This window comes from Oncorhynchus gorbuscha, linkage group LG13 (genome assembly GCF_021184085.1).
Source record: "Oncorhynchus gorbuscha isolate QuinsamMale2020 ecotype Even-year linkage group LG13, OgorEven_v1.0, whole genome shotgun sequence".
Taxonomy (NCBI): Eukaryota; Metazoa; Chordata; class Actinopteri; order Salmoniformes; family Salmonidae; genus Oncorhynchus; species Oncorhynchus gorbuscha.
The window spans coordinates 25,471,743-25,495,477 of record NC_060185.1 but is presented as its reverse complement, the minus strand read 5'-3'; the positions used below and the strand labels follow the sequence as shown (position 1 = coordinate 25,495,477).

Below are 23,735 nucleotides of genomic sequence, written 5' to 3'. Positions count from 1 at the left end.
TCAGGCAGCCAAACCTATGCAACACCCCTACTCAGCCGCAATCCCAATAACTACAAAACCCCAATACGAAATACCACAAAATAAACCCATGTCACACCCTGGCCTGACCAAATATATAACGAAACACAAAACACTATGACCAAGGCGTGACAATACGTTGTCTATGCACTTAAATAGTGAATGGAGGACGCTTTTCCCCGTGGTTTATTTTCATGCCAGCCTGGTAGGCTATACTCCTGTTGTAAAGAGAAGCAATGTGCTCAATATTAGCAAAGTTGAGAAATAAATATAGTAGGCCTAGCCTATAGCTAATGGGATCCCCCTCTTTTTAATAGAGGCCATTCTCACTCAATTGCATGGCCTATAGAAATGGTACATAACATGATCTCATGGGCTCTCATGAAGTGTTTGATTAGATTTGCGATTCCATTTGCAATGATGTCAGCATGATTAGAGGGACAATAGAGTGCTGAGTACCAGGCGGCTAGCAGGTTTGGTAGGCTCCTAATGTCCATCAGCATATCAGAATTTGACTGCCGTCATGACTCGTGACCGACCATGACCTCCTATCTCCACCCCCTTACTCCCCCACACCATTAACCCCCCTTCATATTTTCATTAAAATCTGAAGGACCTCATCAGCACTCGTTAAAACCTGAGCCATCCATGTAATTAGTTAAGTAATAACAGGGAAGCGCTCGTCAGGCCTCTTAACTAACGGGCCCTGGCCCCACCGCTCCACTGGTGCTGATGACACCCACCCTGATCACGACTGGCTCTCCACAGCCATTAGCCAGCAGCGGGCAGAGACCCACCACCGCTCCCTTCACCCACTACGCCCGCACCTCTTCACCCGCCTGATATAATTGTAGACAGTCACATCCCCTCTGTTTTAGGAACAATGTGTTTAATTAAAGAGGATGAAGGTTAACATGGCCTCTAGCATGGCTTCTGTCTGCTCTGACTTGTTTTGGTGTGTTTACAATGTATTGATTGAAGGCTGATGACGATACTGGCATAGCCATTGAAACAAATCAATTGACCTTAATAACACAATGGCATTGGTGTGTTCTGGGATGCTTTTGATAACCCTGGCATAAAAGTAATAAGCGTTATGTTAGGAGGATGGAATGTCAATCAGCACAGCGGTGTGTGTGTGGAGATGGGGGGTGCAAATATGAATGGAAACACAGGCGGTTGAGGTGTGAGTGTTGGGAGTGTAATAGTGCCCTGGGGTGGAAGCGGTTGTGTGATGAGAACCAGATGAGAGAGAGAGAAAACGGGAGACGGGGAGAGGGAGACAGAGATAGACAAAGCATGGAGACAGGAGATGGAGAGAGATGAGAACATTTGGCAAACTTTACCTGGAGACGGAGCAGCCCTGCTCACTTCAGCAAACAAACAGACAGATATAAAACAACAAGATCATTTCAGTTGTGGGGAGGAAACGATAGGACCCCACCTCTGTTCTTCATTTCGCCCAAAATTAAAGATGTGAGGCTAGATGGCCTTAGGTGCTCCACAAGATGGCCCTACTCTGAAAGCCCTGTGTGAGATGGGGTCAACACCATATTCCTTTCATGATTTTCAGTGCCTATGTATTTTACAGTGCTTGCTGTATGTTCATCTCAAGTACAGGAAGACGATTTTTTGCGTATGACTTATGTGTCTTGTTGTCTGTCCTGAAATCTCTGACACATGCCATATTCCTTGAATGTATTCAATGTCGATCTGTAGTTAAATTCGAAAGTTTACATACACCTTAGCCAAATACATTTAAACTCAGTTTTTCACAATTCCTAACATTTAATCCTAGTAAAAATTCCTTGTCTTAGGTCAGTTAGGATCACCACTTTATTTTAAGAATGTGAAATATCAGAATAATCTTAGAGAGAATGATTTATTTCAGCTTTTATTTCTTTCATCACATTCCCTGTCGGTCAGAAGTTTACATACACTCAATTAGTATTTGGTTGCATTGGCTTTAAATTGTTTAATTTGGGTCCAACGTTTCGGGTAGCTTTCCACAAGCTTCCCACAATAAGTTGGGTGATTTTTGGCCCATTCCTCCTGACAGAGCTGGTGTAACTGAGTCAGGTTTGTAGGCCTCCTTGCTCGCACATGCTCTTTCAGTTCTGCCCACAAATGTTCTATAGGATTGCGGTCAGGGCTTTGTGATGGCCACTCCAATACCTTGACTTTGTTGTCCTTAAGCCATTTTACCACAACTTTGGAAGTATACTTGGGGTCATTGTCCATTTGGAAGACCCATTTGCGACCAAGCTTTAACTTCCTGACTGATGTCTTGAGATTTTGCTTCAATATATCCACATCATTTTCCGTCCTCATGATGCCATCTATTTTGTGACATGCACCAGTCCCTCCTGCAGCAAAGCACCCCCACAATATGATGCTGCCACCCCCGTGCTTCAAGGTTGGGATGGTGATCTTCGGCTCCTCCCTGAGCGGTATGATGGCTGTGTGGTCCCATGGTGTTTATACTTGCGTACTATTGTTTGTACAGATGAACGTGGTACCTTCAGGCATTTGGAAATTGCTCCCAAGGATGAACCAGACTTGTGGAGGTCTACAATTTTTTTTATTGGCTGTCTTGGCTGATTTCTTTTGATTTTCCAATGATGTCAAGCAAAGAGGCACAGAGTTTGAAGGTAGGCCTTGTAATACATCCACAGGTACACCTCAAAATGATTCAAATGATCAATTAGCCTATCAGAAGCTTCTAAATCCATGACATAATTTTATGGAATTTTCCAAGCTGTTTAAAGGCACAGTCAACTTAGTGTATGTAAACTTCTGACCTACTGGAATTGTAACACAGTGAATTATGAGTTAAATAATCTGTCTGTAAACAATTGTTGGAAACATTACTTGTGTCATGCACAAAGTAGATGTCCTAACTGACTTGCCAAAACTATAGTTTGTTAACAAGAAATTTGTGGTAAGGTTGAAAAACAAATTTGAATGTCTCCAATCTGAGTGTATGTAAACTTCTGACTTCAACTAAATGTATTGTCTATGCTCATCCTGTGTACTGTGAGAGTCCTTGTCATTGATGTGCATCTGGTTGTGTACTGTCCACAGGTAGAATGCAAGAAGGCTCAGCCCAAGGAGGTGATGTTCCCTCCAGGTACGCGAGGCAGGGCCAGGGGCCTGCCCTACACCATGGATGCCTTCATGCTGGGGATGGGAATGCTGAGTGAGTACACTTGGATTGGTGTAAGACATATTTTCTGATAGAATGGGGCCCTACGGTAATATTGACAAAACACAATATGGCAATTAGCAAATGTAGCCCACTAACATTTCCAAAGTGACCGTTTCCAAGACTTTGACATTAGCATGGTTTCTAATGCTCTGGCAAGGCTGACACTGACTAACTGTGTCTCCCTCCAACTCTGACATGTCCTCTCACACTGTCTGATACCAACACCAACTCTGATACCAATCCTAATTCTGATTCTGATGTGCTAGTGATTTCTGCCTGACATTGAGACTGTCAGCCACTTACTATGTAAAGGAATGTAACTAAAAGGACATGCTCCCCCGAATCACTATGAAGGATTAAAAAGGCAAAGGGAAATACAGTCAAATGGCTCCTACAAGTTCGCTGCCACTTACAAACATCTGCTAGACTAGAGCTCTTTCAAGGGAATGCTGGGACTCTTCCGTCACCCCCCCCCCCCCTTGCAGCAGTTCACAAAGCATGTTCCCCCATTTTCTGTAGATTTGACATGGAAAAGACAGGAAACAAGGATTTTGTGAAGGCTCCCCCACCCTGCTCTACCCCCTCCCTTCCAGCTCCCTTCTCCCTATCTTCTCAGAGCTTCAGCCCAGCGTTAGTGACAAGAGATAATTACTGTTAGATTGATCGTCTGCTCAAAGTAACTGAAGCAAATAAATCGTTTGATGCTGGGTGCTGAATCCGAATGACGGCTAATGGAAGCTGCAGGATAGGTCGCCCTGCCCGTAATTTGGCTTGATGAAGCATCCTCATAGGGGCTTGCGTTAAATATTCTATTGATATTCAGACAGTCTCATTACCACACCCACTGCCCCAAACACCCCACCCACCCCCCCAAACCCCCATTCTCCCAGCCCCCAAATTCATCCAAGCAGAGCTATGGATTACAGAAGTAAATGAAGAGGAAAATTGAAGTAATGTTAAATTATGAATTTATGATTTCATCTGGCAGACCTCAAGATTGCTGAATAATAAGGTATGGATATCACATGATTTCATCTGTTGGGGGGATGAGAGGAGAGGAGGGCTTGTCTCCTACTATAGTTCATCTTCATCAACATCATTCATTCTCCAACTTCACCACCACAAACCTCTAGCTTCTGTTCTAACTCAGCATGGTTGGTTTGGCAGAGTTGTGTCAAGTTGCTCTACCGGTGGCAGTGTCAATGCCCTGTCAACAGACATGTTTTAGGACAGGGTTGCAGTGACATGTACCGGTGGCAGTGACATGTTTTAGGACAGGGTTCTCCAACCCTGTTCCTCCAACTCTAATTTAGCACACCTGATTGTAATAATTAGCTGGATCATAAATTGAATCAGATTAGTTCTAATTGGGGTTAGAGTGAAAACCTACAAGAGGGTAGCTCTCCAGGAACAGGGTTGGAGTGAAAACCTACAGGAGGGTAGCTCTCCAGGAACAGGGTTGGAGTGAAAACCTACAGGAGGGTAGCTCTTCAGGAACAGGGTTGAAGAGAAAACCTACAAGAGGGTAGCGCTCCAGGAACAGGGTTGAAGAGAAAACCTACAAGAGGGTATCTCTCCAGGAACAGGGTTGGAGTGAAAACCTACAGGAGGGTAGCTCTCCAGGAACAGGGTTGGAGTGAAAACCTACAGGAGGGTAGCTCTCCAGGAACAGGGTTGAAGAGAAAACCTACAGGAGGGTAGCTCTCCAGGAACAGGGTTGAAGAGCCCTGTTTTAGACTAATATGAAGACTCCACAACAATCTGGTGAACTTATTCAGATTTATCAACTTGGCAAAATGGGGAGCGAATGGATAGAGTGCATAGAAGAGGAGAGGAGGAGAGAAGTGTGAGTAGCAGTAAAGGAAAGGATGGAGAGAGAGGGAGTATGAACTGAACTGCCAAATTCTCTTCGACACTTGTTATCTAAATGAAATTGGAAAAGCAGGACAGCGAAACATTCTGTTCGCTAATTTGCATACAAAAATCAACAAGGCTTATTATTTAAGGAACCCTAATTCCTTACGTGCCTAAATCTCATTAACCCCCCCCCCCTTCTGTTCACTTCTTTGTTTACTACACCTAATCGAGCCATTTATCTTTATTGCGTTAGAGCCTGAATGTATGTTTGCTGAAATGAATGCACATTTAAAGCCCTGCGCAGAGTGCGGCTTTACCAGATGCATAATTGGTTTTAAAGTGAATCTGAACTGTTGAGCCATAAAATAGGTGCATTAGTATGCATATTAATACATGGGCCCTGAGGCTCTGAGGCAGCCAGTGGGGCCAGATACAGTGACAGCCTTTATTTACTGAGGTATATACAGAGAGATATGGAGGACAGGAGAGGAGAGACTGAGGAGAGGAGCCCACGCCAGAACAATTGTCAGACGAATCACTTCCTATCTGCTGTGTGTGTGTGTGTGCGTTCATGCATGCCGGCACACGGTCTTATAGGCCACTGCCTACTCCACGCATCGTCTCGACAGCCAGACCACCCCCCCCCCCTCTCCTCTCCTGTTTCCATGTCTCCATCCCCTCATGTTGAGCCCCTGGTCTGGATGTCTTTGTCTAGCCTAGCTCCGCCTCCTGGAGGAAAGCAGAAGCACGCAGTGATCGTCTCACCTGCTACTGTTAGGCAGGGCGACACACACACACACACACACACACTCACACACGCACACGCACACACACACACACACGCACACGCACACTTACACACGCACACACGCACACACACACACACACACACACACACACACACACACACACACACACACACACACACACACACACACACACACACACACACACACACACACACACACACACACACACACACACACACACACACACACACACATACACACACTCTTCTCATATCAGCCCAACTCTATTGTTGTGCAAAGAGCTTGTTCGACCACCGGAAAAAATGTCTGAGACAGGCTCTTATGTCTCACAGTTTATCATTGTTGGTTTCCAATTTATACAACAAGGATGTGATGACTGAGGAGTAAATGTGTGTTAATTTAAAGGGCGGAGCATCTGTGTGTGTTTGTTTGATTATGCAGGCCTGTCTTGCTGTGTTCTAGGTCATTCATTTGGCTGTGTAATTCATAAGTAGCCTATCATATGCAGACAGCAGAGCTGAGTTGGAGAGAATTAAAGTGTGTGTGAGTGAATGTGTTAATGTGTACATCTGTATGTCTCTAGAGACAATGGAATATGACTAAGCGGGTGCGTGAGTGCTTGCAAATGTGTGTGTTAATGCCGGTGTCTGTGTTCATGCAGACAACAACAAGCACTGATAGACTTAGTTGAGTACAAACCTTGAGGCTGCATGACAGTTACCGGCTGACATAATTTCATGACCGCCATAGCCCTAGATGGGCTGTTATTTGTTCTGCTGACGAGGCATGGCTACCCCCAACGCGCGCATGTGCACACACACACACACACTCACACACTCAAACCTCAAAGCTCTGGCTTTTCTCTGTGTTAATCACCCACTGTCAATAGAGCCCCACCAAACACACACACACACACACTATCACTCTTTCTCCGCAACCTCTTTAAAGGGAGGACGCTTAAAAATAATAATAATAATAATAATGTATGAGCATGGCCTTATTTCTATTACAGCATATTGCATGACTGTCATTCACATTCCATTCACCCTGTTCAATGTAACATTGATAGGTTTAGGCTACTACGTGATACTCAAATTTTCCTTATACCCGCCATGAGGTTTCTACAACCTAGCCTATGAATTAAAGTTTATAACCTAGGTGCACGCACACAGATCGAGAGAAAAAATGGAGGTGATGAACAGTGACACATTCAATACAGCTTTGCACACTCTTGCCTGCATCTAGCTGATATAGGGTATAATCATTAGTCCAACAGTTGCAAACAATAGTTTCTATTGGACAAATTCAAATATGTTCATCTCCGTTTACGAAAAGTTTTGAATAGAATCAGTGGAATGAATACACCCATGATCACACGTAAACACAGTTCACCTTTTCACATCTATGCCTCTCCTCCTCTCACTTTTTCCCTTTTGCTTGTGACTTCAACGCACAACACATCAGCTGTGTGTGACCAGGTGAGACTAACTTTCCAAACCATATCATAACAGCTACACGCAGCCTACATCGTTGTCCCCATATTAGCTAAAGTAACATCATGGTCAACATAGCTAATAGGACAAACGTTAGTAAACTCACTACAATCATGCAGTAACATTACAGCGTATAGTCAGTAAGCAGTTTACACCAAAAGCTTACCTTGACTTGGAAGAGTTCCAGTGTTGTGTTGGATAGTCATAGCCAGCTAGCTAACATAGCATTCCTCTGTTTGAGCCAGGTGTTTGAGTAGACTAAACTAGCTAGCTGCATTTGCTAGTTAAGTAAGTGAAAGTGAAAATGGCAAAATGTGCAGTACCATTAAAGAGTTTGGACTCATCTACCGTAATTGCTGGACTATTAAGCGCACCTGAATATAAACCGCACCCACTGAATTATAAAAAAATATGTATTTTGTACAGTAGCCTACCAAGAAAGTCATTGGTCACTATCTTCTTCCTCCTGTGCACTGAAACCACTGAAGCCATCTCCTTCGGGGTCGGAGTTGAATAGCCTCAGAATTGCTTCATCTGATGTTGGATCGTTTTCATTGTCGCTCTCGTCACCCGTTGATGATAGTGGATTTTTTGACAATGCTCCACGCTGTCAGGACCCACTGGCAGACTTGACCATAAGTTGCTCTTCGCATGCGGCCCGGAGCGCCACCTTAAATGCACGATTTACACTGATGTCGAGTGGCTGCAAATACTTTGGGCCATCTGCTTTTCTTCCCTCTGAAAGCTGTTTTTGTCTTTTTGCACTGAGTCAGTTCCTCACGCTGCTTTCCAACGTCTTATCATCGACTCATTAAGGCCAAGCTCCCGTGCAGCAGCTCTATTTCCTTTTCCAACAGCCAGATCGATCGCCTTCAACTTGAAAGCTGCATCATATGCACTTCTCCGTGTCTTTGCCATGATGAGGGTGACAAAATGACTACCGTAATCAGAATGATGGGAAGTTTGAGCGAGCTCAATTTACGTCACATTATGTGACGGTACTCAGTTTTTTGGCGGCATGAATCTTGTGAAAGTGGGAAAAATCTATAAATTAGCCGCGTCATTGTATAAACCGCGAGGTTCAAAGCGTGGGAATAAAGTAGCGGCTTATAGTCCGGAAATTACGGTACTCATTCCAAGGTTTTTCTTTATTTATACTATACTCTACATTGTAGAATAACAGTGAAGACATCAAAACTATGAAATAACACATATGGAATCATGTAGTAAACAAAAAAGTGTTAAACAAATAGATTCTTCAAAGTAGCCACTCTTTGCTTTGATGACAGCTTTGCACATTCTTGGAATTCTCTCAACCAGCTTCACCTGGAATGCTTTTCCAACAGTCTTGAAGAATTTCTTTCAAAGAAGCTTTATAGCCGCCTTTATGTATCCTCACAAAAAAAAGAAATGGAACACGTTCAGTATTTAAATGTATAGATGTTGTCAGAAGCTCACTATGATCAGTAAGTGCCAATTTCATCTAGTCCAGTATCTCTCTGGGCCAGTGAGAAAGAAACCAGGTCTGGGATGGAGGAAATGAGGCCAATCAGCTTGGGCTGTTTGAACAATATCTTCATTATAAATTGTATCAAGTCCAATGTGTGTCAGAACCTCATAGTAACCACTACATTGCATTTACCTCCAAGACTCTCTCTTTCTGTGGCTCTCTCTCTCTCTCTCTCTCTCTCTCTCTCTCTCTCTCTCTCTCTCTCTCTCTCTCTCTCTCTCTCTCTCTCCCTCTCTCTCTCCTCTCTCTCTCTCTCTCTCTCTCTCTCTCTCTCTCTCTCTCTCTCTCTCTCTCTCTCTCTCCTCTCTCTCTCTCTCTCTCTCTCTCTCTCTCTCTCTCTCTCTTTCTCCTCTCTCCCTCTCCCTTCTCTCTCTCTCTCTCTCTCTCTCTCTCTCTCTCTCTCTCTCTCTCTCTCTCTCTCTCTCTCTCTCTCTCACACACACAAACATATACAAATGCACAAAATGTGGATGTAAACTGCTGTTGTTGTTTGTGAGCAGTGATAGGGCTCTGTAGCAGGATCTAAACAACAGCTTCAAGTGTCTAATGAGACCCAGTTGGACTGTGACAGCTCCTGTCTCCAATCTGGCAACCGTACAAGAGCAGCATGTGTTGAGTCCCATCCCACTTTATTTCCCTCTTATCTTGCATCGTGACCAGGATGTGCTCCAACGGATCCAGCATGGCGAACACTGCCCATGTGTTTTTACCCCGTTTTCTCCACAATTTCCTGGTAGTTACAGTCTTGTCCCATCGCTGCAACTCCCGTATGGACTCAGGAGATGTGAAGGTCGAGAGCCGTGCGTCCCCCGAAACACAACCCAGCTAAGTTGCACTGCTTCTTGACACAAAGCCTGCTTAACCTGGAAGAAATCCATGACAATGTGTCGGATGAAACACTGTACAGCTGGCGTGCATTGCGCCCGGCCCTCCACAGGAGTCACTTGTGCACGATGGGACAGGAACTTCCCTGCTGGCCAAGTCCTCCCCTAACCCGGCCGATGCTGGGCCAACTGTATGCCGCCCCATAGATCTCCTGGTCGTGGCCGGCTTCGACAGAGCCTGAACTCGAACCAGGATCTCTAGTAGCACAGCTAGCACTGCGAAGTAGTGCCTTAGACCACTTCGCCACTCGGGAGGCTGATGTGGTGGTTTTTTAACACGCACGCACGCACACACACACACACACACACACACACACACGTACACGTACACGTACACACACACACGCACGCATGCACGCACGCACACACACACACACACACACACACACACACACACACACACACACACACACACACACACACACACACACACACACACACACACACACACACACACATACCCTTGGAACAGTTACGGCCCTATCGGAAGCTATGAAATAAGAGACTGGGGGAGCTTAAGGAGCACTTCTGCCTCAGCGAGGATGGCACAATTTAACAGATTGCAAGTATATTCCCAAATAGCAGACTCAGTTCCTTTTTTGCCACTTTTGGAGTGACTTTTTACAATCTCTCAATCATATTTCCCCTCGCCTGTTCCGTCTGTGGTATCTCTGCGGGTATTACCGCCCGCCGCGCACCGCGGTAGCCTCACACCTCAGAAAGACCCCGCGTCTCTCTAATCCATAATGTCCTTGCACAAATCTCATCCACTCATTGTCTTGCAGCACCGTGTCGTTCATGATCGATTAGCCGGGGCTCTAAAAGAAAGGTTATCCATCAATAACAGTGTAGAGGGGACAAAAAACCTGGACAGATCCAGACACCCTGTTGCCATATAACCCTGGGAGCCTGCGGGGGGACGAGGGGACATCTGGGAGGAGGAGGCTGGAGAGCATGACAGGCTGAGACTGGGACACTTCTGATGCTCATCAGCTAAAACTGAGCCTCATGACTCACATGCTATCTAGTGTCAGCAGCAGGGTTGTGTGTGTGTGTGTGTGTGTGTGTGTGTGTGTGTGTGTGTCTAAAGTGATGGGAGGCCAAGATGGTTTAACACAACTCCTGATTGTCCTCTCTCTCGCCCCCCTAGGTTACCCAAACATTGTAGCAACATATGGCCGTGGATACACTGGTTTTGCCCCGAGCTACAGCTACCAATTCCCTGGTAAGTTCCATCTTGTTAGTCACTGTGTGCTTCTCTGCCTGCCTGCTGGGGTGGGGTAATGGACCCCCTGTTGGCTCACACACAGACCCCACTCCCTGCCTCCCTCCCTCCTCACACACACACACACACACACACACACACACACACACACACACACACACACACACACACACACACACACACACACACACACACACACACACACACACACACACACACACACACACACACACACACACACACACACACACACACACACAGGGTTTGGCACACAAACAAAAAAATCAAATCTCACACACACGCAGTGTTCTCTGTCTGATCTCAGCTGTGTTCCTGAGGATGATTATGTGATGATGTAATGCCATGTCACTCACTCTCTGTAACCCAATGGCATCAGTAAGGGATGAATTCCTTCCTGGCACCCACTCACCGCATCATCACTCTGCCAGCTATTATAAAGTGGAAAAATCCAATCCGCCAAATGTGATTAGATAAGGTAACATTATGCAGTTATTTCACTATTCACTTCCCTCTAAAGGTCTCTACAATGGGAAATGTCAGGGTTGAACCCAACAGCACTTGACGGTGATCCACTGTTCAGGCTTGATTTCATGCCTCATTTCAACATGTTATGAGTGGCCTGTGTCCTCTCTGCCGCTTGGTATCACTATACCCAGATTGGCATGGGAGAGAGTGACGGTCACCATGTTAGGGACTGCCATGGCGAGATGGTCCACCATTATCCAGCCTGCAGGGAATGTATATACACATATACAGGAGGGGAACAAGCGGTGTTTCAATGGGGAGTTGTTTTTCTTGTGGATGGTCAATTTAATAGTTGAAACCTATCTTTCTAATAGGAGTCAGGTAATGTTTGTTTAGATACAGTATGATACACCAGTGTACTCTACTAATGATGACGTGGGATCTTTGGCGATTTAACTTCAATTGTCTGAAATGTTACATTTTGATTGTGGTCTGTAGCTGTTGATCTTGTGGTCTTAGCCCCATGCTCATACGAAGATGCAAGAAACCACTGCATCTGTGAGCAGTGTCAATCGTCTGTGGAGTATGGAGTGGAGAACATCAGTACAGTATTGCAGCAGGTTGTTGTCTCTATAATCACAGCATCTCAGTGTACTCTTCAGCGGCAGTGTGAATGCGTGTCAAACGGAGTCGCAAACACCCGAGTTCAGACGGAATATTACCGAAACAGATGAATAAATTCATGGAGGGAATTAATAATGAATGGGTGTAAATTGGCAAGGTGCTGGTGAAATCATCCAGCACTGTGACTATACCAGGGGAAAGGGATTAAAACAGGGGTGTCAAACTCATTTTCCCCCAGGGTCTGTATTTGGTCAATGCTTTGGTCAATGCTTTTTTTTTTCAATGCTTTTTGACTGTCTATCTGTCTAGCCCTACCTGCCCTCCTCCTTCCCTCTCTCCTCCCTCTCCTTCCTCCTTCCCTCCTCTCTCCTCCCCCTCCCTCCTCCTACTCACACAGATTAAAAATAAAATGAAAAGACAAAAAAGCAAGAACAAACCCTCTAGCTGGAGGGACCCCAGCAGATCTAGTGCTGTCTGTCGTCAGTCCAGGCCTTGGTTTGGCTAGTACACAGGCACTGTGTTACATTGCTAAAAGGGCTGATTGCTCTGAGGTTAACTTTGCTGCCTTCCTTTAATCTGCTGGCTCTGTCTGTAAAATGATCTTGCCTCAGCACCAGGAAAAATGTGGTCCTTTTTTGTCCCTGTGATTGTCAGATACTGTAGTGCCAAACAACCTTGGTGTTGGACATGTAAAAGGTGAAAAGCCTTCTTTCCCTCCTTGTAGCGTCGGGGGATTTAGCATAAAGCTCACTCTGCTTGGGAGGTTAAAAATGGACTGTTGAAAATGAGATGAGATGCACTGCCCGCAATCCACACAGGAGACAGCTTCAGAGGAGGTCAAATGGAGGTGTGTGTGTGTGTGTGTGTGTGTGTGTGTGTGTGTGTGTGTGTGTGTGTGTGTGTGTGTGTGTGTGTGTGTGTGTGTGTGTGTGTGTGTGTGTGTGTGTGTGTGTGTGTGTGTGTGTGTGTGTGTGTGTGTGTGTGTGTGTGTGTGTGTGTGTGTGTGCGTGCAAGGTCATTTTACCATGGCCTATTTCTCATCTCACACGTCTCCTGATTCAAAAATGATTTGAATGAATGTTTCCTGTGCTATGGCTATTGTAAAGTGTGTGTGCACAATGCTAAAGCAACAATAAGGATGATGAGACAACAGTGTTTACAATTCGTGCTGTTTGCCTTTTTGTATTTTCTTTATTTTTTCCCGCTACATTCCCCTTTTGACTGTCACAGCCAGTTCTAAGAAACAGACATTTTAGAGCAATTGGATGATGTGGCAATAACGTTTCTATTTCACTTCTTTACTGGTTCAAATGGACCTGGTGTGAGACTGTTACCAAAACAAGAAACACTTGAAGTGAATATCATGGCGTCTCTGTCTGTAGACTCTCTCTTTCCTTTCACCTTCACAGCAGCCAATTGTCTCGTTGTCTTTGTCACACCCCATTTCTGGCATCTGACGGGCCTGCCGCTGATGAGAGCTGAAGGATGTGGTGGCGGTGAATGCCAAGGTCACAGCCTCTTAGAGCACTTCCTGTGCCATGGCTGTGTAATAAAGCCACCTCATCCCTCGCTCCTCTCCTCCATTTACCTGGCTCTCCTTTAAGAGGGAAAGGAATTGAAGCTTCACTTTTGATTAGAGCCTAATCAGTTATGCAAATAGGAGGGGGATCATCAAGAGGTTTGCCCCCATCAACCTCAAACACACACACATGCAACGCCCACACACACACCCGGGGCCCCACAGCCTGAACTCAGACAGCTACACACTGCGGCTAAGGGAGATAGAAACCAAACAAACAACAAATAAAACACCTTTGGTGCCCCTCTGTTTCTCTGTGCTTTCTGGCCTGGCCATCAAGAGAGTGAAATACCTGCTGTGCTCTGTTTAATAACTACCTGAACCATGCTGGACTCGCAGGTCGGTCTGGCTCTGTTTAATAACTACCTGAACCATGCTGGGCTCGCAGGTCGGTCTGGCTCTGTTTAATAACTACCTGAACCATGCTGGGCTCGCAGGTCGGTCTGGCTCTGTTTAATAACTACCTGAACCATGCTGGAACCACTCGCAGGTCGGTCTGGCTCTGTTTAATAACTACCTGAACCATGCTGGACTCGCAGGTCGGTCTGGCTCTGTTTCTGGCTCTGTTTGAATAACTACCTGAACCATGCTGGGCTCGCAGGTCGGTCTGGCTCTGTTTAATAACTACCTGAACCATGCTGGGCTCGCAGGTCGGTCTGGCTCTGTTTAATAACTACCTGAACCATGCTGGACTCGCAGGTCGGTCTGGCTCTGTTTAATAACTACCTGAACCATGCTGGACTCGCAGGTCGGTCTGGCTCTGTTTAATAACTACCTGAACCATGCTGGGCTCGCAGGTCGGTCTGGCTCTGTTTAATAACTACCTGAACCATGCTGGACTACCTGCAGGTCGGTCTGGCTCTGTTTAATAACTACCTGAACCATGCTGGGCTCGCAGGTCGGTCTGGCTCTGTTTAATAACTACCTGAACCATGCTGGGCTCGCAGGTCGGTCTGGCTCTGTTTAATAACTACCTGAACCATGCTGGGCACGCAGGTCGGTCTGGCCCTGTTTAATAACTACCTGAACCATGCTGGGCTGAACCATGCTGGGCAGGTCGGTCTGGCCCTGTTTAATAACTACCTGAACCATGCTGGGCTGAACCGCAGGTCGGTCTGGCTCTGTTTAATAACCTGAACCATACCTGAACCATGCTGGAACCATGCTGGGCACGCAGGTCTGGGTTTAATAACTCTGGCTCTGTTTAACTAACTACCATGAAACTACCCTTAACTACCAGGACCAGCACACACCTCTCACAGCATGAAACACCCTCTCAGCATGCTTAACTACCAGGACCAAACTCACAGCATGAAACTACCCTTAACTACCAGGACCAGCACACACCTCTCACAGCATGAAACTACCCTTAACTACCAGGACCAGCACACACCTCTCACAGCATGAAACTACCCTTAACTACCAGGACCAGCACACACCTCTCACAGCATGAAACCAAACCACAAAACATAAATAGCAAAACACAAAGCATACAATAATCCCATCCCCATCCTGACACCTGATTAGAAGACCTAAAACATTTATACTGTACATTTATAATTATATATAATATAATTATTCCAACACTCATCAGTTCCACCCTTCAGACAGACCCATCTTTCCTAATAAATCATAATTCTACCATGGTGTCTCACTAGTGACTTGAACCTCCCCATTGCAACATTTCTGCCCAAATTGCCACAAAAATAAGTGTTTTACCCAAGAGCACAATGATATTTCCTGTTGACTGACTGTGGTCCTTCAAATCCCCCAGCAATACTGTTTGCAGGTCCAACTGCACCCTGATATTATGGCACAACAGCCATTCCTGGACCTGACTACAAAAACAAGCCACCCGTGGACAGTACCATAAGAGATGCTCTGTTGATTCTGTTTCTGTATGGCAGAGTCTGTAACGGTCTGACTGTTGAATACCCCGTATACTGAGCATTCTTTTTGTAGCGAACATTTTATATAATAGCTTAAATTGAAAATAACTAATTGAAGCATCAATTGTTGTTTTGTATATCTGTTCATATACCCGATGCCATGGTATTGGGACATCGAAAATCTGTTCCCAACTATACGGAACAAAAAAATAAACGCAACCTGTAACAATTACAAATATGTTTTTCAACTACTTTCAGCTCATATAAGGAACTCAGTCAACTGAATTAAATTCAGTAGGCCTTAATGATGGATTTCACTTAACTGGGCAGGGGCGTAGCCACGGGTGGGCCTGAGAAGGAATAGGCCCACCCACATGGGGGCCCAGGCCTAGGCAATCAGAATACGCTTTTCCACACTAAGGGGCATTATTATAGACAGAAAAACCCCTCAGTTTCATCAGCTGTCTGGGTGACTGATCTCAGACGATCCCGCAGGTGAAGAAGCCGGGTGTGGAGGTCCTGGGCTGGCGTGGTTACACCTAGTCTGCGGTTGTCAGGCCGGTTGAACGTACTGCCATATTCTCTAAAACGTCATTGGAGGTAGCTTATGGGATAGAAATTAATATTAAATTATCCTGCAGCAGCGCTGTGGACATTCCTACAATCAGCATGCAAATGCCACACTCCCTCTACTTGAGACATGTGTGGCATTGTGTTGTGTGACCAAACTGCACATTTTAGAGTGGCCTTTTATTGTCCCCAGCACAAGGTGCACCTGTGTAATGGCCATGTTGTTTAATCAGCTTCTTGATATGTCACACCTGTCAGGTGGATGGATTATGTTGGCAAAGGAGAAATGCTCAATAGGGATGTAAACAAATTTGTGCACAAGCTAATTTATTTTTCACTTTTAAGTACTTTCCTTTTCCATTTTTTGTGGCAGAGCTGCAATGAGTTGGTTATAATTTTACATCTCCACACACATGGATTAATTGGTTGTATAACATAATTCTACCGTCGTTGTGTACAATTTCATTCACAAACATGATGACTTTCTTATAAAGTGCATTCGGAAAGTATTCAAACCCCTTGACTTTTTCTGCATTTTACAGCCTTATTCTAAAATGTATTAAATAGTTTTTTCCCTCATCAATCTACACACAATAGCCCATAATAACAAAGAAAAAACATGTTTTCAGAATTTTTTGAAAATGTATAATGAAATAAAAAACAGACATATCACAATTACATAAGTATTCAGACCCTTTACCCAGTACTTTGTTGAAGCACCTTTGACAGATATTACAGCCTCGAGTCTTCTTGGGTATGACGCTACAAGCGTGGCACACCTGTATTTGGGGAGTTTCTCCCATTCTTCTCTGCTGAACCTCTCAAGTTCTGTCAGGTTGGATGGGGAGCGTCGCTGCATAGCTATTTTAAGGTCTCTCCAGAGATGTTCAATCGGGTTCAAGTCTGGGCTCTAGCTGGGCAACTCAAGAACATTCAGAGACTTGTCCCAAAGCCACTCCTGTGTTGTCTTGGCCACGTGAGTATTGTCTTAGTCCTGTTGGAAGGTGAACCTTCGCCTCAGTCTGAGGTCCTGAGCGCTCTGGAGCAGGTTTTCATCAAGGATCTCTCTGTACTTTGCTCTGTTTATCTTTCCCTCGAACCTGACTTGTCTCCCAGTCCCTGCCGCTGAAAAACATCCCCACAGCATGATGCTGCCACCACCGTGCTTCACCGTAGGTATGATGCCAGGTTTCCTCCAGATGTGACGCTTGGCATTCAGGCCAAAGAGTTCAATCTTGGTTTCATCAGAACAGAGAATCTTGTTTCTCATGGTCTAAGAGTCTTTAGGTGCCTTTTTGGGAAACTCCAAGCAGGCTGAAATTGTCCTTTTTACTGAGGAGTGGCTTCTGTTTGGCCATTTTACCATAAAGGCCTGATTGGTGGAGTGCTGCAGAGATGGTTGTCCTTCTGGAAGGTTCTCCCATCTCCACAGAGGAACTCTGGAGCTCTGTCAGTGGCCATTGGGTTCTTGGTCACCTCCCTGACCAAAGCCCTTCTCCCACAATTGTTCAGTTTGGCCGGGCGGCCAGCTCTAGGAAGAGTCTTGGTGGATCCAAACTTCTTCTATTTAAGAATTGAGGAGAACACTGTGTTCTTGGGGACCTTCAATGCTGCAAAAAGGTTTCGGTACCCTTCCCCAGATCTGTGCCTCGACACAATCCTGTTTCAGAGCTCTACGGACAATTCCTTCGATCTCATGGCTTGGTTTTTGTTCTGACATTCACTGTTAACTGTAGGACCAAATATAGACAGGTATGTGCCTTTCTAAATCATGTCCAATCAATTGAACTGTAATGTCACTAGAGAATTAATCAGTGTACTTTTCTCATAGATGGACAGGTGTTTCCATGGCCATGGTTTCAAGATCCTAGCTACACGACATGACCAAAAGTATGTGGACACCTGCTCATTGAACATCTCATTCCAAAATCATGGGCATTAATATGGAGTTGGTCTCCCCTTTGTTACTATAACAGCCTTCACTCTTCTGGGAAGGCTTTCCACTAGATGTGGGAACATTGCTGTGAGGACTTGCTTCCATTCAACCACATTAGTGAGGTTGGGCACTGATGTTGGACGATTAGGCCTGGCTCACAGTTGGCGTTCCAATTCATCCCAAAGGTGTTTGATGGGGTTGAGATCAGGGCTCTGTGCAATCTCGAAAAACCATTTGTGAAACAGGAAAGGGCCTTCCCAAAACTCTTGCCACAATGTTGGAGGCACAGAATTATCTATAATGTCATTGTATGCTGTAGCTCACTAGTTCACTAGAACTAAGGGGCCTAGCATGAACCATGAAAAACAGCCCCAGACCATTATTCCTCCACCACCAAACTTTACAGTTGGCACTATGCACTGGGGCAGGTAGCGTTCTCATGTGATCCGCCAAACCCAAATTCGTCTGTTGGACTGCCATATGGTAAAGCGTGATTCATCACTCCAGAGAACGTGTTTCCACTGCTCCACAGTCCAATGACGGCGAGCTTAACACCACTCCAGCTGTCACTGCGCATGGTGACCTTAGGTATGTGTGTGGCTGCTCGGCCATAGAAGCCCATTTCACTAAGCTCCAGATGAACATTTCTTGTGCTGACGTTGCTTCCAGAGACAGATTGGAACTCGGTAGTGAGTATTGCAATCGAGGACAGACAATGTTTAGGCGCTACTCGCATCAGCACTCGGCAGTCACGCTCTTTGAGCTTGTGTGACCTACCACTTCGCGGCTGAGCAGTTGTTTCTCCAATACGTTTCGACTTCACAATAACAGCACTTACAGTTGACCTGACTTGTTGGAAAGGTGGCATCCTATGATGGTGCCATATTGAAAGTTACTGAGCTGTTCAGTAAGGGCATTCTACTGCCAATGTCTGTCTATGGAGATTGCATGGCTGTGTGCTCGATTTTATACAACTGTCAGCAACAGGTGTGGCTTAAAATGCCAAATCCATTCATTTGAAGGGATGCCCACATACTTTTGTATATATAGTGTATTTTGAATAATGTGTCCTGCTTGGAGGTGTTAACTTATTTATTGAATACCTCAGTAGTCTATTTATCATACTTCTTAATAAAGCACTAGGAATTACTTCATAAGATGATTACTCATTATTTGGGTCCTGCAAAATCATAGGCTGGTGCCACTTATTGTAAAAGTTAGAGGCCTGTGACACCAGGGTAACATGTTAGTCTGGAGCCCTGTAATAGTAATTAACACTTACAGTGGCTTGCGAAAGTATTCACCTCCCTTGCCATTTTTCCTATTTTGTTGCCTTACAACCTGGAATTAAAATTAAAATAGATTTTTGGGGGATTTGTATTATTTGATTTACACAACATGCCTACCACTTTCAAGATGCAAAATATGTTTTATTGTGAAACAAACAAGAAAAAAAAAAAAATGAAAACTTGAGTGTGCATAACTATTCACCCCCCCCCCCAAAGTCAGCACTTTGTAGAGCCACCTTTTGCAGCAATTACAGCTGCAAGTCTCTTGGGGTATGTCTCTATAAGCTAGCCACTGGGATTTCGCCCATTTTCAAGGCAACATTGCTCCAGCTCCTTCAGGTTGGATGGGTTCCGCTGGTGTACAGCAATCTTTAAGTCATACCACAGATTCTCAATTGGATTGAAGTCTGGGCTTTGACTAGGCCATTCCAAGACATTTAAATGTTTCCTCTTACACCACTCAAGTGTTGCTTTAGCAGTATGCTTAGGGTCATTGTTCAGCTGGACGGTGAACCTCCGTCCCAGTCTCAAATCTCTAGAAGACTGAAACAGGAGGGTCATTGTTCAGCTGGAAGGTGAACCTCCGTCCCAGTCTCAAATCTCTAGAAGACTGAAACAGGTTTCCCTCCAGAATTTCCCTGTATTTAGCGCCATCCATCATTCCTTCAATTCTGACCAGTTTCCCAGTCCCTGCCAATGAAAAACATCCCCACAGCATGATGCTGCCACCACCACGCCTCACTGTGGGGATGGTGTTCTCGGGGTCATGGGAGGTGTTGGGTCTGTGCCAGACATAGCTTATTCCTTGATGGCCAAAAAGCAACATTTTAGTCTCATCTGACCAGAGTACCCCTTCATCCATATGTTTGGGGAGTCTCCCACGTGCCTTTTGGCGAACACCAAATGTGATTGCTTCTTTTTTTCCTTTAAGAAATGTTGATTTTCTGGCCACTCTTCCTTAAAGCCCAGCTCTGTGGAGTGTACGGCTTAAAGTGGTCCTATGGATAGATACTCCAATCTCCGCTGTGGAGCTTTGCAGCTCCTTCAGGGTTATCTTTGGTCTCTTTGTTGCCTCTCTGATTAATGCCCTCCATGCTTGATCCGTGAGTTTTGGTGGGTGGCCGTCTCTTGGCAGGTTTGTTGTGTTGCCATATTCTTTCCATTAAAAAAAAAATTATTTAATGGTGCTCCGTGGGATGTTCAAGGTTTTTATAACTCCACCCTGATCTGTATTTCTCCACAACTTTGTCCCTGACCTGTTTGGAGAGCTCATCGGTCTTCATGGTGCTGCCTGCTAGGTGGTTCCCCTTGCTTAGTGATGTTTCAGACTCTGGGGCCTTTCAGAACAGGTATATAGACTGAGATCATGTGACACTTAGATTGCAAACAGGTGGACTTTATTTAACTATCATTGAACGCGAAGAACGACAACCGCCGAAACATCCATTCTACAACAACATGAATGAATGTCGCTCTGAACTATCCCCTCTAACCACAACAGAGAGAGAGAGAGAGAGAGAGAGAGAGAGAGAGAGAGAGAGAGAGAGAGAGAGAGAGGGACAGAGAGAGAGAGGGACAGAGAGAGAGAGGGGGACAGAGAGAGAGAGGGGGGACAGAGAGAGAGAGAGAGAGAGAGAGAGAGGGACAGAGAGCGTGTCAGTGAGAGCAGCAGGCACCCAGGCATCTGGGCCAGCAGCTCTTCAGAGAAAATCACCTCTAATTGAAAAGCATGCTTATTAACCCAGTGGGTGTGGAGAGTCAAATGCCTTCAACATGTCAGAGGCTGGGAACAGAGGACCGCTGCACTTTGGCTTTGATGCACCACACACACACTTACGCAAATATGTATACACACACACACACACACACTGATGATGATGTGTGTTTATTGTGTGGGCTGTGGAGCCCCAGCCCAGGTCACAGCAGGAGTCGCATTGTACAGGTTAATGCTGCTGTCAAATAATGTTGGCTGTCAATGTACAGTACCAGTCAAAAGTTTGGACACACCTACACATTCAATGGTTTATATTTTTTCTATTTTCTACATTGTAGAATAATAGGGAAGACATCAAAACTATGAAATAACACACATGTCATCATGTAGGAATCAAAAAATAGATATATTTTATATTTTCAAAGTAGCCACCCTTTCCCTTGATGACAGCTTCGCACACTCTTGGCATTCTCTCAACCAGCTTCATGAGGTAGTAACCTGGAATGTGCCTTGAAAGTAAATTTGTGGAATTTATTTCCTTCTTAATGTGTTTGAGCCAATCAGTTGTATTGTGACAATGTAGGGGTGGTATACAGAAGACAGCCCTATTTGGTAAAAGACCATGTTCATATAATGGAAAGAACACCTCAAATAAGCAAAGAGAAACGACAGTCCACCATTAATTTAAGGCATAAAGGTCAGTCAATCCAGAAACTTCAAGAACTTTGAAAGTTTCTTTAAGTGCAGTCGCAAAAACCATCAAGCGCTATGATGAAACTGGTTCTCACGAGGACCACCACAGGAAAGGAAGACCCAGAGTTACCTCTGCTGCAGAGGATAAGTTCATTAGTTACCAGCCTCAGAAATTGCAGCCCAAATAAAAATTTCACAGAATCAAAGTAACGGACACATCTCAACATGAACTGTTCAGAGGAGACTGTGTGAATCAGGCCTTCATGATCAAATTGCTGCAATGAAACCACTACTAAAGGACACCAATAACATGAAGAGACTTGCTTGGGCCAAGAAACATGAGCAATGGACATGACCGATGGAAATCTGTCCTTTTGGTCTTGAGTCCAAATTTAAGATTTGTGGTTCTGAACGTTGTGTCTTTGTGAGACGCATACTAGGTGAACGGATGATCTCTGCATGTGTGGTTCCCACTGTGAAGCATGGAGGAAGAGGTGTGATGGTGTTGGGGTGCTTTGCTGGTGACACTGTTGATGATTTATTTAGAATTCAAGGCACACTTAATTAGCCAGCATGGCTACCACAACATTTTGCAGCGATACGCCATCATTATCTCATTAATCAAACATTTGTTTGTCACATACACGTGTTTAGCAGATATTATTGCAGGTGTAGCGAAATGCTTGTGTTTCTAGCTCCAACAGTGCAGTAATATCTAACGAGTAATATCTATCAATTTCACAACAATATACACAAATCGAAAGGAATGGAATTAAGAATATATCAATATTTAGACTAAGATACAGTAGAATAGGATAGAATACATCAAATCAAATCAATCTTTATTTGCCAAATGCGCCAAATATAACAAGTGTAGACCTTACCGTGAAATGCTGAATACAACAAGTGTAGACCTTACCGTGAAATGCTGAATACAACAAGTGTAGACCTTACCGTGAAATGCTTACTTACAAGCCCTTAACCAACAGTGTAGACCTTACCGTGAAATGCTTACTTACAAGCCCTTAACCAACAGTGTAGACCTTACCGTGAAATGCTGACTTACAAGCCCTTAACCAACAGTGTAGACCTTACCGTGAAATGCTGACTTACAAGCCCTTAACCAACAGTGTAGACCTTACCGTGAAATGCTTACTTACAAGCCCTTAACCAACAGTGTAGACCTTACCGTGAAATGCTGACTTACAAGCCCTTAACCAACAGTGTAGACCTTACCGTGAAATGCTGACTTACAAGCCCTTAACCAACAGTGTAGACCTTACCGTGAAATGCTGAATACAACAAGTGTAGACCTTACCGTGAAATGCTGACTTACAAGCCCTTAACCAACAGTGTAGACCTTACCGTGAAATGCTGACTTACAAGCCCTTAACCAACAGTGTAGACCTTACCGTGAAATGCTTACTTACAAGCCCTTAACCAACAGTGTAGACCTTACCGTGAAATGCTGACTTACAAGCCCTTAACCAACAGTGTAGACCTTACCGTGAAATGCTGACTTACAAGCCCTTAACCAACAGTGTAGACCTTACCGTGAAATGCTTACTTACAAGCCCTTAACCAACAGTGTAGACCTTACCGTGAAATGCTGACTTACAAGCCCTTAACCAACAGTGTAGACCTTACTGTGAAATGCTGACTTACAAGCCCTTAACCAACAGTGTAGACCTTACCGTGAAATGCTGAATACAACAAGTGTAGACCTTACCGTGAAATGCTGACTTACAAGCCCTTAACCAACAGTGTAGACCTTACCGTGAAATGCTGACTTACAAGCCCTTAACCAACAGTGTAGACCTTACCGTGAAATGCTTACTTACAAGCCCTTAACCAACATTGTAGACCTTACCGTGAAATGCTGAATACAACAAGTGTAGACCTTACCGTGAAATGCTGACTTACAAGCCCTTAACCAACAGTGTAGACCTTACCGTGAAATGCTTACTTACAAGCCCTTAACCAACAGTGT

The 23,735-nt window shown here is 44.8% G+C and overlaps 1 protein-coding gene across 10 annotated transcripts in view; it reads left to right on the top strand.

Moving 5' to 3' along the window:
* LOC123992620 (RNA-binding protein Musashi homolog 2-like) overlaps nt 1-23,735 on the top strand; it is a 358,445-nt gene that overhangs the window by 265,191 nt on the left and 69,519 nt on the right. For all 10 annotated transcript variants that reach the window (XM_046293916.1, XM_046293915.1, XM_046293914.1 and 7 more), the window contains exons 9-10: nt 3,103-3,217; nt 10,891-10,965. In XM_046293916.1, coding sequence (XP_046149872.1) covers nt 3,103-3,217; nt 10,891-10,965 — 190 coding nt within the window. The remainder of the gene's footprint in view (nt 1-3,102; nt 3,218-10,890; nt 10,966-23,735) is intronic.